Genomic DNA, 19,431 nt, shown 5'->3' with positions numbered 1-19,431 from the left:
GGAGTTTGCAAGTGTTTTGGAGTTTGTACGTGCTTTGTCTCTAGGGGCCACCGTATGTGCGTACTTGTAAGCGTGGCAATGGCGGAGGAGCGCGGCTAAAAAACTTATTACTTTTTCTGGGTCACAAAATAAAACTTTTAAGATATTTTCAGGCAAGAATGTAGCTGTGTAAAGTTTAAGTATCTGCTCGATTTATCAAGACATCACATATTTGCAAAAATGCTCTAACGTTTTCGGAGACGTCCATTTTTTTCATGCTTTGTGGCAGCTTTTGAACATCTGTGGCATCTATTAATGTCAAATCTAGCCTTTATTTAACAACATAAGCAATCTCTATGTTACAATAATTGCACAGCCATTAAGGATCAAATCAGTTTCTGAAAAATGTTCTGTTTTTTCTCCCTCTGCTTGCTTCTTACTGTCTTTGAGGCTCGGGACCAGCACTCCTGTTGTTGGACAGAAAGACATCAACTCAGCGGTAAGTATTTTGGTTTTCCAATATATTAGCAACTGTCAGTGACATTTATATTAATCAGGCTGAACTTTAATCATACTTTAGATCAGCCTGTTTTACTTATTGTTTTATTTGTGCTTTGGTTTGGGGAAGTTTTGCTGTTGACTCCAGTTAATTCTACAAGACATGCTGTGTAAGTAAACAAACAATAACAGTTTGGTCTGCATTTCTTGAAAGATCACATCCCCCAAACTTAGTTTAGAGGGTCTACACTGTATATAGTGAAGTCTGCAAGTTTTCTAACAGCAAAATTTGTTTTGTTCCCAAATCATTTTGCACATCATTAGAATGAAAGTTATTGGCCATGTTTGCATAGCCCTTTTTAAAACGATGCTTTCATGACATTATTGTGTGTCGGGTGGGGGTCAGGGCTATCCAGACTGACAATTGGGACATTGAATGTCACCTCTCTGGTGGGGAGGGAGCCTGAGATTGTCTAAATTGGAGTCTGTTTTATACCAAATGCAGAAAAAAATGTTTTAAGAAAGCAATTAAGTTCATGTTCCAAAAAATATGATTGTTTGCTTGCAGAACACCAGGAGAGATGAGTCCTCCGTCACAGATGGTGTGGTCAGTGAAGATGGTCGCCTGCAGGTTCAAGCTCATTGCATCTCCAACCCACATCCACTGCCACTGTACTTCAGGGAAGTTAAAGACTTTCTTCTGCACTTACATTTGGATCACCTCGATCCATGATAGTCATTCAGGCAGTAATGCCTGGACTGGAAACAAGCCATCCTTAAAACATTACAACATTCCAGCTCATGTGTTGGAATGAAAAACAAATGTGTTGTTTAAATCAGAGACTGCACTTGTGACAGAACAACAAATATTTTATTTTGATTATATAAGTAATGTAAGTACGAAACAAACTTGTGGTAGACCTAAACTTATTTTCAGAATAATTACATCTGAGACTTTGTTTCATTGTGAGATTATAACAGTGATGGCAATATAATTGTTTGTTGTTCAGCAGAACAGTGTCCAGTATGTTGGCTGTTATACTTTGTTGTGTTTGAAAATAAAAGTTGGGCTGATTTTAACATCATTACAAAAAGTGTTGTTAATTATTTTTAATCATATTCAGGTTACCACAAATTGTTTTTTCATTTAGTTGAACTTGAAATGTTTGTCAGTAGGTAAACAATTAAAATTGTACAGTCAGAAATATCAAGTTATTCTTAATACTGCAGACTTGCAATGTGTAAGTTGTCCTAACAGTCATCTTAAGTAAGCTTTACTTACTCTTTTTGAGGCAACGAGTTTCCTCAATTTCTTTGAGTTCTGGGAACTAACAAGGCTGTACACTGTACTCAAAATGAGTAAGTTGCCCTAACTTGGTCATCTTACGTAGACTTGATCGAATTTTCTTGAGTTCTGGGAACAAATGAGCTTGTACAGAGTACTCAAAATAAATAAGTTGTCCTAATTTAGTCATTTTTAGCTAAGCTTTACTCAATTTTTTTGAGTTCTGGGAACTAATTAGATTTTACAGTGTAGGACTCCAGTAGAGAACGTAATTTAACTCTTTCTGCACCTCTGGGTGAATGAGATGCTGACAGATCGCTTTTTTTTTTCCTTTCTATCGGGTTGTTTTTCTTTACTCGAAGAGATCAAATTATTGGTGGGGACAATTCAATAATCGCTGGATATTGGTGGGGACATGTCCCTTCCGTCCATGCCAAATCTACGCCCTTGGTGTGTGCCATTATCTATGCTGAACCAGACATTCCAGCAATAGCTGAGTGACAAGCAGATACAAAAGGGCTGACCTGTCACAATAAAACAGTCCCAGGTCAGTGCCACATATGCAGATGATACGCAGTTATATTTCCACCAGAAGGCAGAGAATACAAATGTAAATTAAATAACAGGAAGGCCTTACCAACATAAATATTAAGAGTATTCATGATATCAAGAACTACAGTATTGATAACTGACATTTGTTAAGTGATACAATTTAATGCACCCTTTTCTAAATAGAAGTAGTTTTTGGTTCCCAACTGGCACGTAAAAAAAAAAAAAAAAAAAAGGCAGACAGTAATAATGAGCTAGTTCTCACCTGCTGCTCCTTGTTCCTGATGTTGCTATCACTCTGTAGCAACGTGTTTTTCATGTCCTTACTTGAATAAAAGTGCTAAAGACAACACAGTTAGATAGCCATATATTTGCATCAACAAGGTGATTCCCAAAATGCCTTCAGCCTAAGCCTATCTTTGCATGCCGTGCTGTCCTTAAAAATGTTAAGGAGCCTGGACAAGTGGAGGACAGAAGAAGTATGAGGCCTAAAAAAACTGCAGTGGACAAACAGTATGTGAAAGTTATGGAATTGGAAAAACAAAAACCTGACACTGCATCTGGACCTTCTGCTGATTGTTTGCTGTTCACTAAAATCTCATCAGAAATGGTGCCAGAATGGTGGCTGTCAAGAAGACATTGTTAAGGCCTGGAAAAAGGGCAAAAAGGCTGAGGTAGTCAGACAAGAAGATGCAGCTGTCTGATGGATTTATGACTGCAAATTTGAAAATTGTGGTTTAAATTGTTGTCAGTATGTAAGGAGGAGATCAGAAGAGAGGTCCAGCAGCCATCTGTAAAACACTAATAATTGAAGCAGAAAAAAGCCTCTAAAATTAAGATGACCCATCAAACATTTGTGGACATGCTATTGCATCAGTCTTACCTACAAACATTTGTTTACAGATGTTCTATAAAGTCAAGTTTTTAGTTTTTGTGTTTTACACTACGGGGCCACCGTAAAGAGCTCACAGGAAATTTAAATCATTAAAGTTTCACTGAAGCCTTCCTGCATGCACACTGGCAGCGTCATAGTTTAAAGTCAGAGACAATCAGGGCGCCTTCAGAGCAGCAGCGCCCCCTGGTGTTCCCGATTTGTATGAATAAAAATGCGTGCATTTTAACTTCGGTTTTACATTTTAAAGCTGATGCACTCAGGAATCTTTGAGTTTTTTTGTTAGTGTGTAATTAAAATTAGTTTCTGTTTTTAGCACCATGAAGAAATTAACCTGATTTAATTTCGGACAAGACAGAATAAGGTAGAAAGGAAAGTGGGAACAAATTAGAGAACAGACATGCAGGATTAGGGTTGTACTTAAACCCAACATGGGCCACCTGCTCAACCAGGTAAGCAGATCCCAAACTGATTTATTAGCAGTAAATCAAAACTGGAAATTAATCTAAATAAAATAGTAAATAGTATCAAAGCTACTCATGCTTTTACAGATTCGCATAAGACCTTATTCAGGATTAAACAGGGTCAAACCAAAGACACACATCCATCAATTAATTCTGAAGGAAACTTCTAGTTGGCCCATTAATAATCATCAACTTACACCCATCTGTATTTCTTTCATTTTTTTGCAATTAAAATCTGATAATCTGTTAGTGTTTATAACTACTGATATGAAAACACATTTCACTTCAAAATGTGAAAGACACAGAACTATTAAAAATAGTCAGTACTGCGTTAATCCCCTGCATGCACTCCAGCAACAGTACTGCTGCAGCAGTACTGCTGTCTGATATCTGGCTGTACTTGCCTGCTGCTGTCATAACAGCTGTTATCGAGGGGAATAGATCAAATCAGTCTCTGTATCAGGCTGTAAACACGTTTATTTCTGCTGTAAAGCTGGGCATTTTAACGTGGGGCTGAGTCACTGCTGGAGCCTATAGTGGACATTGGTTTCTGATTGGCTGTCTGAACTCAGCTGAAGGAAGGTATTGGACACAGCCTGGATGTTATTAAGGTTGCTTTATTGAGGTGTTAATGTGTTTTTATTATTAAGGCAACATGTACAGGAACAAAGAGCAAGAGGGTGGGGCCTGTATACATGTGGGTGGGGTTTCATTTTCACAGTTTGGCCTTGTTCATGCGATTCATGAGTTTCTCCAACTTGATCGCCAGCGTCATGTCTCCTTTGATCTTCAGCTTCCCTGACATGAATGCCATCGTGGGCTTCAGTTTTCCTGAAATAACAAAACTGCAGCTTCACTAATGTTTCCTATAGTCATTTTTTTTTTTTTTTTTTTTTATTGCCATGGTGACAGGTTACCTGAAAACATCTTGCTGAAGTCACTGGAGTCCATTTTCATGACAACGTCAGCTTTGGTGGGGGGCTCACCCTGCCCCACGCTGCCCGAGCCAGTCTTCAAGTCCAGAAACCAAACGCCAGTGTGCTCTCCTATATGAACATAAACAAGTGTTGAAGACACGCCCATTGAATCTCTTTATATGGACATAAATGTTAAAGACACGCCCACTGGACTTGCCCCTTTAATTCCTTGTTACCTGACAGGTCAAACTGATAGATGCCCTGAGTAGACTTGACAACGTCTTCATTAATGACTCCTTTGATGGCATCAAACGTGGTTTCCACTGGGCCTCCAGAGGTGGGCGTGGCTGATGATGAGGATGGTGGTTTAAAGGCTGGGGTTGCCCCTAGGAAAAAATAAGGTGTTAAAAATGGTAAAGACCCCGGGGCTGCTGGGATGTCAAAGTCAAAGCCAACGTCTTTATTTTTTTTAGTTTTAGTCTTTTCACCAGGTGACTGGCTAAAAGAGCTCCAGGGTAATAAACTTAATGTTCCCATTTATTCTTGATAATGTCACAGTGACTGAAAGTATTTCTCCTAACACAAATTATTGCACTGCATTTTATTTAGATTTGAATTTGTTGAATTCCTTTGTTTTTCCTATTTAACGGAGTCCCTTCATAATTCTTTTTTTTACTTTATTGATCTATTTCTTAGACAGGACAGGTGTTCTATTCGTTACAGTGGCTGTGTCCCAATTAAGAGACCGCACGCTTGAAGTACGCATTTTGAGTGCGATTACGTTACCGCCACGCGACGACGGCTGTCCCAATTCGAAGTCTACTTCAAATGCGTACTCCAAATGCGCTGTCGATTTCCCCAAATATCAAGCGTGGTCCGGTGCGCGCTTCGTGGTCCCATATAGCCCACAATTCATAGCGCGGCGGTGGGTGTGGATAATTTTGCCGCAAAATACGGCAGAAGGGAGCGGCCGAAGAGTGAACTGACAAAAGCAAGTACTGAATATTGTGTCACTTATTTATATGCGAAAGTTTAATAATGAAGAACATTAAAACATTACTGTTGGCCACATGTCGGCAAAGTTATGTGACATTAGCGATGTTTGTACTTTCAGCGTTAACTTGCTTTTAAAGCCTTTAAAATATAATAATACAATAGTCGACCTTAATCTTACAGAGATTGTGATGATTTCATGGATAATTAAAGTCAGTCATATATCCACAAACACAACAGGCTGAAAGTCAGTGATGCTGCTCGGTTTGCAGTCCTGAATATCACGGCACAAGCAGGATTCACTGCACTGTTAATGTTAGCTATGTTATATTGCTGCCTCTGTTCGGTGGTGTCGAGCCAAACGGACTTTAACGTGTGTTTGAACGAGCTGACGGTTCACTCGTTAAGCTGAAAGAAAGATGCTTTAATCACAGGAGTCACACATGTGTCCACTGCACCATCTGGGAACTCTTCTTGTTTAGCACTCGTAATAACACAAACACTAAATCCTCCTGTTTGCAGCAGTGTATACACCTGAGACACCTGTCTGTCTGTCCTGCACTCTCTCTCTGATTGTGTAATAAAAGTATGAACATGTGTTTATAAGTCACACTTGTGTTTGAATCCTGCAGCTTATCACACATTTGATTTCCATGTGTGACAACTGCAAGTGTCCAGAGTGAGGACAGACTGAGGGACCCACTGCTGCACATCATCTGTGAGGCTTTGCACCCCTGATGATCCACCAGGACAAACTCAGCAGTGTGTGAGGAAGAGGAGGAGGAAGAGCCAGCAGCTGACAGATGGAGAGAATAGATAGACTGTTCCCTGTTTGTGAAGGACTGCTAGGAAAGTTTAACATAACTAATTGTCTGTCCTGAATCAGTCTTATTAGGTAATGTTCAAATAATTTTATCATTCCAGTGTTTTCAGTGTGGGAGAAAGTACTCAGGGCCTTCAAGTTACACACTATGAAAGGCAGCAACAAGTTTAATATTCAGAAACCTAAAGTATGTATCAGCAGCAGAATGGACCTAAAAATAAATGTTTGTTTCAGTTCTATGAAGCTTTGAGTATTTTGGATTAGTAGCACTGCTGTGTTTGTTGCATCATATTGCTGTAATTGTTTATATGCTTTATATATTCTGAGGTAAGTTGATCTATAGTGTTACATCATATTCTATAAGGATGTTATGTGTTTGTATACTTTCTGCCCAGTTTGACCCATTTAGCAGAAGCCAGCCTGTTTAAGGCTCTGATATCTATTCTGTATGACTTAAAGCAGTTATGACAGGGTCTGATTTTCTCACCCAATAAAGGAATATTTCATATATCAGTCTACTCTTCATTTTATCAGAAACCGTTATCACAGCTTGTACATTTTCTTTTTATAAATATATATAAGCAATGAGCCAAATTTAGTAATGCCAACATACTGAAGGAACAACATTTGTCTCTTATATATGATACATCTATATATGCACTGTCAAAGGTACTTGTCTTTGAGTGAAGATTTAATGTGACAGGAAATATAAATAACTGCAACTTGAATCTTTGACACAGAGTTCAAGCTCACTGCTGTAATATATCCTGTAAAATATATATCTATTTATCCATCTATATATATCATAATAATCTGACAATACATATAATATTGGCCATATTATATTTACTAGAGATGGCACGATACCACTTTTTTATGTCCGAAACCGATATCATACATTTGGATATCGGCCGATACCGATATGAATCCGATATAGTGTGTTTTTTAATTAAAACTGTTTTTTTAATATCTTGCTGCATTTTGTATAAGTTCATACTCAAGTTTAAATAAACAACAACACTAAAGCTATTCTGTTATACCTGTATGCAAAAACTACACTGCACCCAAAATATTTCCTAGTTCAATACTGATCAATCTAATAAACTTAAACCTACTCCATCCATCCTCCCTATTCTGGTATTTTAAAGAGTAAGCAACCTAATTAATAGGGTTGCAAACTCCCAGCAAAAAAAATAAATAAATAGGGAACCACCCTCCACCTCATGATGCTTAATCGACGTAAAAACTTTAATTTGATGAAGTGTGAAATAAAATGCACAGAAATCAATTATTTTTCAAGAATAATTAAATAGATTCAACATCTTTCTTCAACAGAATTGCAGACTGCACAGATGGAAAAAGTACTATAGCTTACTAGGGTATATTAGACTTAACGTTACTATATACAGTAATGGACTTCTATACATTTTACATCAGATTAAAACTTTGGGTGTAAGATTCAGATAATTATTTATTAAAAGCTCAACATTTTAAATGAGAATAAGAAAGAAAAGTATGTCTTTGTGCCCCCTTTTCCCTGTTCATGCCCTATCGGCCCCCCTGGCTAAACTTTGCTAGATCCGCCCCTGCACAGTTACCAGCGTCAGCTACGTAGAAAAGGATCCTGGTGTAGAAAGAAATATTAAATAAATTCTAACAACAGCTTATCAAGGTTAAACGTGCTGGTGTTGTTCAGCCGCTGGTTTCCTCTTTCTGGCGCGAAGTGGGCGATAAACAAACAAGAGAGACGGACTCGCGACAGAAAAGCCGATCAGCTGATCATTGATCAGTTTCACGATTGAAGTAGCAGCAGGAGACGGAGGGAGAGAGAGAGAGAGGCAGTCGCTCCATATATCGGTTGTTAAGCTTAACGCTGGAATGCTTTACAAATATTCAGAGATGAACTTACACACTTGCTTTACTTCTCTCTGGGATAACTTCCTCGGAGATGAATGCCAGTTTGGTAGCGAGGCTCCAAATGCTGAACCAGACAACAGATCTCGCACGCCACAGCCGCTCTATCACGTGACACACTGCTCCGACGTGCTACGGTTATGAGCCGAGTTACGCCGTGTTGCAAGTTTTGTGAGGTGCTTTTTTGATATTTAATGGATCGGATTACATTTTTTTATTTCTCTCCGATATCCGATCCAGTAATTTAGGTCAGTATCGGACCGATACCGATACGTAATATCGGATCGGTACATCTCTAATATTTACATTACCAAAGTGAGATGACTTTAGTCTCATGAACAACATTAGCTAATTGTTATTTACTCACTAATCTTGAAATGACTTCAGTACAGAAATGAAGCCCAACAATCATGTTTTACAGTCCCGTGGTCTCAGCCTCAGATACTCAACTAATCAAAGTGATGTCATGACAAAAATGAATGACCAAGAAAACATTTTTCTCCTTCATTTCTGTCAAACAAAGCTGTATGAAACGTTTCTCGCGGTTAGTATCATGGTAGCTAGGCAACCTGAACAGCGCAACGAAGGCTAGACCGTCCCATTTCACAAGCCTCTCACTTCCGCACTTCTCGTACTTATAGTACGCACCGTACGTAGTACGCGTAGTGCGCGTACTTCAAGCGTGCGGTCTCTTAATTGGGACACAGCCAGTGCCTGGCAGGCAGCAGTGTGTTTGTTTGTACCGTGCTGCTCCATCTTCTCCACCAGTGACTCTGGAGTCTCATCCAGGAAGAAGTCTGGCAGCAGAGGGTGACCCGGCTGGACAGCGTACTGGTCGAAGTCTTTGACGCCCTGCTCTCTGAGGAACTCCTCATCCACCAGGAAGTGACCCGTGTAATCTTTCGGACGGGACAGGATGGCGTAGGCAGCGTCCGCTATGATGTCAGCTTTCCGACACTGTTTACTGACACCCTCTCCCCCCAGCATGTCCATGGCTGCTGTCTGAATCGCTATGGCAACAACACAGAGCAGGGTTAATATTACAGAATAAGTGTTAGCATTGTTAGCATGCTAACAGCTGCTCACCCGTCCTCGGCCAGAGGGCGTTGACGGCAATTTGACCTCTGAACTCTTCAGCCATTCCCAGTACGCACATGGACATGCCATACTTCGCCATTGTGTAGGCTTTAAAAAAAACAAATCAGACATGTAAAGGTTGTACAGATGCATGATGGGACACAGGGCCAGATAGTTGCTATAGTTACCGGTGTGGTTCTTGAACCAGACGGGGTTCAGGTTGAGAGGCGGCGACAGGTTCAGGATGTGAGGATTCCGACTCTTCAGCAGGTGAGGGATGACCAGCTTAGACCTGAAACACAGACCCATCAAACACGTGTGACCACATACATGTTACTGTCCACATGTATTTGAAAACCTGTTCCAGTAACACAAGTGTTTTCCTAAGTGTCTTGTTTTCTAATCATTGAAAGACAAAGCTGTATCTGATTACATGAATACGCTACACTCTGCTCCAGTTCATACTGCCCTCTGCTGGTGTTGTCATGCTTTGCCCCACAACACAGATCTCACACAGTATCAGTTTAAAAGGAGGAGCATCTTTCTTTCTTTTTTCCCCCTCACAGGACTGTCAACCTTACACAAATGACTTTAAGTTTAAATGTTAAAGTCACTTTCATGAGTGATACTGAGGGGAGGCAGGAGGAAGTGACACGCAGCTGACAGGGCGACACGTTCACCCTCTGAAACCCAAAACACACAAAGCGCTCATCAGCCCACACCACGAGTTTATTCCCAACTCCCAGGATGAAGACACGTTTACATGTTCACAGCGATGCATGAGTTCTCTTTACTGTGAACAGATGTGGGCGAATATCAGCTGAGCAGCAAGATTAACTCATAACATCTGCCCTGAGTTTCCTTTTACACCTGTACTCATACCAACTGTCCATCGTGGCCTCACAGCCAACTTTTCACTGATGGATATGAGAAAGTTTGGCCTGAAATAATGATGTGTACAGAATAAATGGCTAAAAATCGAGTTGTCACTGATCACTGACCATCATCCATCAGCTCACCCTGATCTGAAATGACTTAATCTAAAACTGGACTAAATGCAGTTTAAATAGTTTTTGCACTATGAGCTGTTTAGACACCGTTCCAAGTTCAAATATGATGCAGTCATTAAATGCTGCAGGGCAAAATTTTAAATGTTCAACAGAGTCTAAAATTATTTAGTTTGACTCTCGAAGTCACCAAAGTATCTGTTTTTATCTGAGTCCTATACGCAGCCACTCTTTTTTTATTTGGGCTCTTCAGCCTGTATTTTGACAGGCTAGACAAGAGAGCACGCAGGCGTAAACACACAAACACAGCAAATAGCTTGAGCCCAACTCAAACCAAGGCCTCTGAATTCGTCACGGGGCAAAGGTGTAACCTGCTCAGCCTGATAAGGAGTACTGGCAGCACTGGAAGGTTTTCAGCACGTATCGAGTTCTGGTTTTTCCAGTCTCATGAAACTCTGAGGACACGTGGCTCCTTAACTCCTCCTTAACTTGACTCACAAAATGCAAACCGTCCATCTCCTCAACTCCAATACTAACAGTGTGTTCACACCGAACGCAATGGACGCGAATAAAACGCCCCAAACGCCCCTAATTTGACGCGTGTCCAAGAAAAATCCATCGCGCGTCAAAATATGATATTTTGACGCGCGTGAACCGGAAATGTGGGAGGAATGTGGGAGGGAGTTGTGCCAGACCGGTATTTTTGCAAGATGGCAGCTATCGAGCTAGCGCTTGAAGAGAGAGTCTCCCTTCTCTATGTACTGTGGAGAGCAGAGTAGCAGCGTAAAAGACGTCCTCGCCGTACCTGGGTCCATCAGGTCCTCCAGAGGCATGAGCAGTTTGGTGAGTTTCACCACTTGCTCCAGGAGCTGCGCCTGGATGACGGCCGATTCCAGCGCTATCACCGTCATTCACTCGGCCAGTTTGAGGACCTGCTTTCCCTCGTCGGTCCCAGCATCGCCCGCCTAGACACCAACTACAGGCGCTCAATCCCACCTGCAGAGCGCCTGTCCGTCTGCCTGCGGTTAGTAAAACTATTTAATACGGTAGTCCTTTATTGATATCTGTGCTAATATGCTAATCCATCCAGTTATACACTGCTAACATGGATGTGCTATGCTAACAGTGAATGCTGTCGGTGTTTACTGAAAGCAAACTGTGGTACAGAGACGACTCTTTATAATATTTCTAGTGATACTCAGAAGCTCTCATCAAGCCCCGATTTAATTCGATTTATGCTGTTATCAGTGTTTGCATGATAGCATGGCTGTGGTGTCACATCAATGTATGCGCTCGGTGTTTGCTGATATCAAACTGTAGCATTAGCACCACTGAGTTAACCTTTGTAGTGATACTCACTCCTTTTTATTTAGACCTGGTTTAATTCTGGGATAGTTGAATATTTGTATATAATCCCTGCAGCTGTCAGACTCTATAGCAGGGGTCACAGCCTTTATTAAAACAGAGTTAGATAAAACTGAACAGTTTGGTTCATCTCTAGTTACATGGTTCTATCTTGATAAGCTGTCTTATCACAGATTAATTTTTCAAAAATATTAATGATTTAAGCAAGGAAAGGGCTACATGTCAACACACAACTCTTTATTTCTATTAATGTCTCACTTCATTCCTACCTGATTGACATGTTTAGGAATTATGAGTGATTGGCTCACTGTAGTTGTAAAAGTTGCTACCAATCAAATTATGATATGTTAAAGTTAAAACAAAACACAACTGTTTTAGATATTATCTAATATACATTTTGTAATTATCCTTATAATTACAAAAGGTTTTATGTAAGATTCATGTTTTGTGATTTATATCTGACATCACAAAAGTATTTTGGAATTTGAATAATGTATTTTGTAACTGCAGTACACATAATACTGATTTTGAACAATTTTGTCCAGGTTCCTTGTCACCGGGGACTCCTTCAGGACCATCGCGTTCAGTTTCAGAGTCGGTGTGTCCACGGTGAGCCAGATCACCCCCCAGAAAATTTAAAGAAATAGCAACAGATGTCTTATTTCAGTGATCCAGTGAAACCTTTCCCTGCTCCATGTCTACGATTTCTATAAGTGAAGAAAAATTCCTTCCATTCGTCAATTATCCTAAAGGGTGAAACACACATTACTAATGTAAACTGAACTCAAGTGAACACTGAACTCACTTTGATAAGTTAATCTTTCATGATCTGAACAATTTCTATAAATCATGCAAATCAGTTATTACAGCAGTGCAACGTTTAACAACCTGCTGGTGGAAATTAAAGGACACCAGCAGCATTTCCACGATGCGCTCCACTCACTCAGGTTTCTGAACAGCCTGATGAGACGGTGTCAGCTCGTCTCCTAAAGTGTGGTCTTCTTCCTCTGCTATGAGCTGATAAAAACATGTGGCTACTTTATTCCCGCTAAAAGCACTGAAACTTGTTTCTTTGATATTTAGTGCACTTCAGCTCAGCTCACGGGGCAGGGGTTTACAAATATACTTGGCAAACAACAGGTTGCAGGACAAAAACACCACCGGAGAGTTGTGTCACTCCGTCAGTTTCAAAACTTTGTTGGTGAAACCGTTTGACGACCTTTATGTTTACTTTGGTGGTACGTGTTCTCATGAGGTGTAGTGTGTGTTTGGGAGTCACACCGTTTTGGTTTAAAGCTACAAGAAATGTAACTATGCTGTTGTGCTCACATCATCATCAGGTCACATGGAAACATCTTTTTTTGATCCACTGGATTACAAATGCAGACTCTGCTCTTTATTTGCCCGTTGTCATGGTGAATCAGTGATGGCAGCTTTCTTTTATCAACTCAGAGCTGAATGATTAACCCTGATCAGCCTTTCTGGCACTCAAACAGTCACCTGTAACTCCTCACTGTAAACATACTTCCTGTATGTGAACTCACAGTTTACAGGAGACAAGCTGGTTACCTGCTCTACCTGTTCTCACCTGTCACAGACCTGGAACTACCAATCGTGTCTGCGTGTGATGGATGAGTTGCTGTAGCTTTAAGCGTCTTAGCTCACTTCCTGTTTAAAAAAAACAAACGCAGGTATGTGCTCATACGTCAGGTAAGTTCCTCTCAGGTTGATTCCCAGCATCAGGTCGACCTTTTTCATATGCGTCTCCAGAGTTCCTGTCAGACTGATGGCACTTGCATTGTTCACCAAGATGTCGATGCCTGCCAATCAGACAAGAACTGATGATGTCACTGATAAGGTGGTGTGTTGCCAGGATAGAATTTACTTCCTGTTCTGATTAAAGGTGATTTTGAAAAAGTGTCTTTACCTCCAAATGCGTCAACGGCTTTCTGAACAGCATCTCCGATCTGCTGCTCATCACGAATGTCCACCACGCATGGCAATGCCTTTCCGCCCGCTGCCTCCACTGCAACATGCGCGCGCGCACACACACACACACACACACACACACACACAAAATGTAAGTTCAGAGACAAAGGTTGCTCGTTACCTTATTGACCTGTCAGCGCTCACCCTCCTGTGCTGCGGTGTAGATGGTCCCGGGGAGTTTGGGGTGGGGCTCAGCAGTTTTGGCAGCAATCACGATGTTGGCACCATCTCTGGCAGCTTTCAGAGCTATGGCCTTCCCGATTCCTCGACTCGCTCCAGTGATGAAGAGCGTGCAGCCAGCTAGCTTCCTGCAGCAGGAAGAAAGTTAACCTATATGCCAACACCTCCCTTCTCCCCTCAATGAAAATAAGACAGAAGAAAATTAAAAGAACCTAAATAATCCGCCCTACATTTTTTATTTCTTGTTTTAAGTTAATTAAATGTTTAATATTCTTAAAATAGGAAACAAAGGAATGCGTTAATTTCTTTAAAAAAAATCTAAAGAAATTTCATTGAGTTGGCAGGTGGTGGTTTGTACGGGCCATATTTGAGATTAAATTAATAAAATGTATATATTTGACACACACAGGACTCTGAATTGTTTGTCAATTCCAAATATGCAAGTTTCTGTTGGTTTTTAATAGTAAAACCTACACAGCAACATTGTTTTATTTTGAAAATTCACTTCCTGTAAGGTTAGCTTAACTACACTAGCGTTCAGCGGCTGTTCGAACAAAAAAATCATCTGAATAAGTCTCAGTCCAAAAACGAGCTTCAGGCAAACTTTTCCTGCTAAAAAACAAATAAAGGAGGGAGCGTTTAATTAGCCCGGGAGCTAACAGACAGAGGTAGTTACACGGTAGCTGCTGCTGCTGCTACAAACTCCTACATCTGACGCTTTGAACGCTACAACTCAAAGGTCAAAGGGCAGACAGAGTACAGCCAAATTGCTAATTATTTATGAAAGACACAGTTATAACAGTTAGTTCGGCTCCACTATGGTCGAAAACGTTTATTTATATTAAAATGGCCACTCGTTAGTGGGTTGATTCCTTGGGATTGTCGAGTGGATGCCGATGCAGCTAATTAAATGTTTAAGCTGAATTCAGACTGATCACCAGTGACCAGACGCTGCAGATAAGATCCTGTAATTTAAAGCAATGCCACCAGCTCAGTTCCTCTCCCGTGAGGTACCAGTTTAAAACTGTTTACATACACTACAGTTCTACAGCTTTTCTCTGCTCTGAACTCTAAATCAGGTGGTTAATAAATGCAGACCACACAAGTTTCTGAACAGAAACAGCCTGTTTGCATGCAAGGGCAGAATCTCATTGTGAATAAGCAGTTGCCACCAGATCCAATACAATAATCTTGGACTTCATAATGCCTTGCTCAAAAAGACAGACGACAAGAGAAGAAGAACAAATTATAGCAGATTTACACAACGGAACTCTTCATCATTAATTCGGCTGCGTTAAAACCCTCAAATCGAACCATTTTATTAATTTAAAACCTCCGCTTGTTCCAGGGCTGCGTAGCATTCCGTGACGACACTTCGGGCGAACCGCGGACTTTACACAGCGAACTTTTGAATGGACTTCTGCGTGCAGGAGAAGGCACTCACCCTGTGTTCTGGAGCATGGTGGGGCTCAGGTGAGTTGAAATGTAGAGGAAGCGATCACAGTTTGTGCACAAATTAGCTGCGGGTCGTCTTCTTCACCTTTCACCCAATTCAAGCGCCCCACGCCCCAGCCGGAAGTCAGACATAACTTCCGGTCCGCATACCGACGAGATGCATCAATCGGACTATAATTTTTTTAATTGCTTAGAGTTTGCTCAAAATTCATTCACTTGTGTAAAATACTGCATTTTGTTCAGTTCAATTGTTTTCATATATAGTACAAAATCCCAACGGTGGCAGTCTAAGGTAAACCCGACACTAACACATGTATGCAACCAAAAACCTTTTTTTTTTGACTGTTTCTTAGATTTTCCTCTCACTGAAACATTCAAAAATATATATTTTTTAATTCCATCTCGTCAGGTTTGCTAGCAGAACTCACGTTTTTAGTTTAATTAAGCGTGCAATGTCCCTTTTAAAACTGAAATTTGGTATCGTATACTTGAGTCAAAAAACCATAACCAATAATTATTTCTTACATTAATGTAATATTTCTAGAAAATGAAATAAATTGAGGGGGGTCAGTAGGAGTGGGAGGGTATCGTAGGTTTGGCGATGTGAGGAGCTCAGATGATCCCCAACAGGTTTGTTTTGTTCATAGGGAAAGGTAAGGAATCTCAGAAAAATTATGCATAGTATTGAAAATCAAATATTGATTTTTGTCATTGCTGTTGTGCTTTTTATAATGTCAACTCCTCATGTTTTGCAAAAAAACAAAAAGAAAACAAAAGAAAACTGTATGTCATGGAGGCAACTGAAGATCATTTTTTGAGTCAACACCCTAAAAAACATGAAATTTACCAAAAGTATTCCATGCAGCTGAACAGTAGCGGTTTCTGATACGGGCGACACGGGCGGCATCGTGGTGGGGGCGGCATCACGGGCATCGGCAAAAAACAAAAACAAAAAACTTGCTCGTAGGCTACTCATGCTGCCCCGACATCAGCCAGCGCATAGTGGGAATGGCGCAGGCACCGATGGGTTTTCTATCGCCCATTTGCTGGGAGTAAGGGCACCCTCCGTTTGCGAGGTGCGCCTATACTGCTTGCGGCACAGGGAGGAGAGGGCGGGGCGGCGGGGGATTCTCTGGCTGGCTGGAGCAGCGTCTAATAACCAACTCGGAAAATAAAACAAAATAAAAAACAAACCAACGAACACGAAAACACCAGAGATCATGATACAGACTTATAATTTGCACCGATGTTTTTTCCAAATTCTGTATGTGAAAAGTGAGCGCGAGAGCCCTCGGTGCGCCTGCTTGCTGCTGAAGTCAAAGTAAACTTTATTGTCATCTCAGCTACATACAGTCCAGTAGAGAGACAAGATGACGAGGCTCCAGTTACAGTAGTGCAAGTAAACAAACAATATAAGAAGAGTGAGAAAATAAATATACACTTTAGGACCAGGGGTAAAGGGATCAATAACAATTTAAAATTTATAATAATTTACAGTTTGATGATTTAAAGTCTCACACAACCCGAGGGAGTGTTCGCCCAGGGCGCCAAACAGGCTAGGACCGCCAATGCAGCTGAATTTTTATTTTATTTTTTTCAGACCTGTGTAATGCAAAGAAAACTAAAAACACCAACAATCACATGGCTCCCTGTGAGCAAGAACTTTAGCGACAAAGGGAAGGAAAAACTTCCCTTCAACAGGAAGAAACCTACAACAGGGATAGGTAGCCATTAGAGCAGGAAGACAGGACAAAGACACACTGTGTAAGAAGTTAAAAGCTATCTTGTAACCAATTTATTATACATATATATTAGGGGTGCAACAATACTCGTATCGATATTGAACCGTTCGATACAGTGCTTTCGGTTCGGTATGCATATGTATCGAACAATACAAAATTTTTAATTTATTTTATCAACTTTCCTTCTGACGATGCTGTCTGTGTTGAGCGCTCAGTGGATCTGCATTCGACTACTCCGCCTAGGCTGCACTGTCGAGTGCAGATCCCCTGAGCGCAGCGCAAGCTAGCAAGACAGAGGCCCTTTCTCAATTCTCAAGTACTACTCGCCGAGAACGCACGGGAGTACAGACTCGAGATTTGTACAATTGGAACACCAGCGTACTTGATGATGTCACAGGTCCGGAGTTTTTACTGCTGTCCCCTCTTAATTTAACTGGGAGTAATATGTTATGAAGCTTAACTTTAATCACAGCCAAACCGGTTTACTCAGGAACAAATAAAACACTGAAATAAACCAAACATTAACATTTAGAAGTGATCTAAGTGACTTATATATCATGTTTAACCTCAGTAGTGAAATCTCTATTAATAAAAATGTATTTTTTCGATCCAAAAAAATGTTCATGCCTTTTTAATTTGTCATTTATTAATATATATATGCGCACACACACACACACACACACACACACACACACACACACACACACACACACACACACACACACACACATATATTTATATTTTGTGTGTGTGTGTGTATAAAAGTGAGTTGAAATCTTGGTTTGCACCAATAACTGAAGAGTTAGCAGATGTTGAATCAACAAACAAGAAATCAAAAACAGAATTGTGCTAAAAACTGGCAGAGTTCCTGTGTTTCAGAATATAAGACCTTATATAAGGTCTTATATTTTAAAGGTTGCAGTGAAGGTGAAGGTGGCAGTGCTGAGCAGACTGTGACCATGAAGCTAAAATGTTGCAGGAGAAACATATTGGACAGTGAGGATACTTTTGTAATCATGCTTGGACAGAGTTAAGCATCTTGGGTTATGATATTTGATAACAAAAACTTCTAGTCTGAGCAGGAAATGTAATGAAAATCAGGAACAAACTGTCCACCTGTGGCACCATGAACTAATTTTTTTTCATCAAGAGACAAATAAAGGAAATTTGTTCATCCCCTCCCAGATATGTGCTTCCAACAGACTGACAAGGCTGGGCACACAAAACAAAAACAATTAGACCAAAAAGGACACAGGGAACAGTTTGCACTGTTGTCACTGATGTTTACAAACTGATACAAGGAGGTTTGGTGTCTGTCCAGGGTCCTCTTCAGAACTACATGTATAACTCACCTGTTTCCTCTTTAGCCGCTCCTTTAGGGGCCTCAAACACCAATTCTCTGCATGTTTTCCTTCAGTACATCCATCAAATGTCTGAGGTCTAATGTCAAAAACACCTCAGACTTTGTCTCCAAACCGCTGAGCCTGAGCTCATGTGCCCTTTTCTAACCCCGCCCATCCTGCTCAGCACCAAAAGAAGAGATTTTAACATCTCATCTTTAACATCTAACAGCTCACCCTCCTGCCTCTTTTAATCAGTGCCACCATCCCTGAACCATCCATCACAGCAGGTCTCACTACGAGCTTATCAACTCTCCCTTTCACACATCACCCACTCATCTCTGTCCACTCCACCTTCCTTGTGCACTGTCTGTTGCTTTGGACGGCTGACCCTGGGTAATTAAACACTACCTTCACCATCAGATTCTGCTCCTTGCATCTTCACCTTTATAACTCACCTGATTAAACTGTATTGAGGCTTAGAGTTTGCATTATTAGGGGTGGTCCTCAGACAGGTGCTGTAGTTTCTAGCTACCTGCTAGGCTTCACCTCAGCTAATTTAAGTCCCTTTTACTGGACCTGTGGACCGTGTTTGAGCGGTTGGAGCTTTTTATTAAATAGTGTTATAAAATCTGCTGTGGAGTCAAATGTACTAACAGACATTAAAAGTCTGAGGTGGAGTTCTGATGAGTGAAATTCTACAATTCAGCATTTAGCAGGTATCTGTGTCTGTACAGTAGATGGGTGATGTCATAGTGGCTACAGCTGGTCTGTCTTCAGTCAGATAAAGTTAAGAAAAAAGAAAAAGGATTACACTTCAGACAACAGTCCGATTAATTTCTCCAAAATATACTAATACTAGAGGTGGTAGTCCAATGTGGAACAGCCATGGCAGGGAAACCAAATATGACAGTCTAAAATAGTACAACACTGCTCTCCCCTTTAAATATTAGGCACCCAAA

General features: G+C 40.7%; 1 protein-coding gene across 1 annotated transcript; it reads right to left on the bottom strand.

Moving 5' to 3' along the window:
• Positions 1-4,268: 4,268 nt before the first annotated feature.
• On the bottom strand, positions 4,269-15,530 carry hsdl2 (hydroxysteroid dehydrogenase like 2). The gene is made up of 10 exons (XM_085278818.1): positions 15,377-15,530; positions 13,897-14,060; positions 13,691-13,789; positions 13,469-13,583; positions 9,580-9,683; positions 9,401-9,499; positions 9,058-9,324; positions 4,821-4,970; positions 4,585-4,713; positions 4,269-4,498 (listed from the first exon to the last, which is right to left on the bottom strand). The coding sequence occupies exons 1-10, from the start codon at positions 15,391-15,393 to the stop codon at positions 4,383-4,385; spliced, it is 1,260 nt and encodes a 419-aa protein (XP_085134944.1). The 5' UTR covers positions 15,394-15,530; the 3' UTR covers positions 4,269-4,382.
• Positions 15,531-19,431: the final 3,901 nt, after the last annotated feature.

This window comes from Mchenga conophoros, linkage group LG7, assembly GCF_057382185.1.
Source record: "Mchenga conophoros isolate Kocher_MC1m ecotype Shallow Benthic linkage group LG7, M_conophoros_male_GT1.1, whole genome shotgun sequence".
In the NCBI taxonomy this organism is placed as follows: Eukaryota; Metazoa; Chordata; class Actinopteri; order Cichliformes; family Cichlidae; genus Mchenga; species Mchenga conophoros.
Note: the sequence above shows the minus strand (reverse complement) of the source record. Positions and strands in the feature narration are given on the sequence as shown.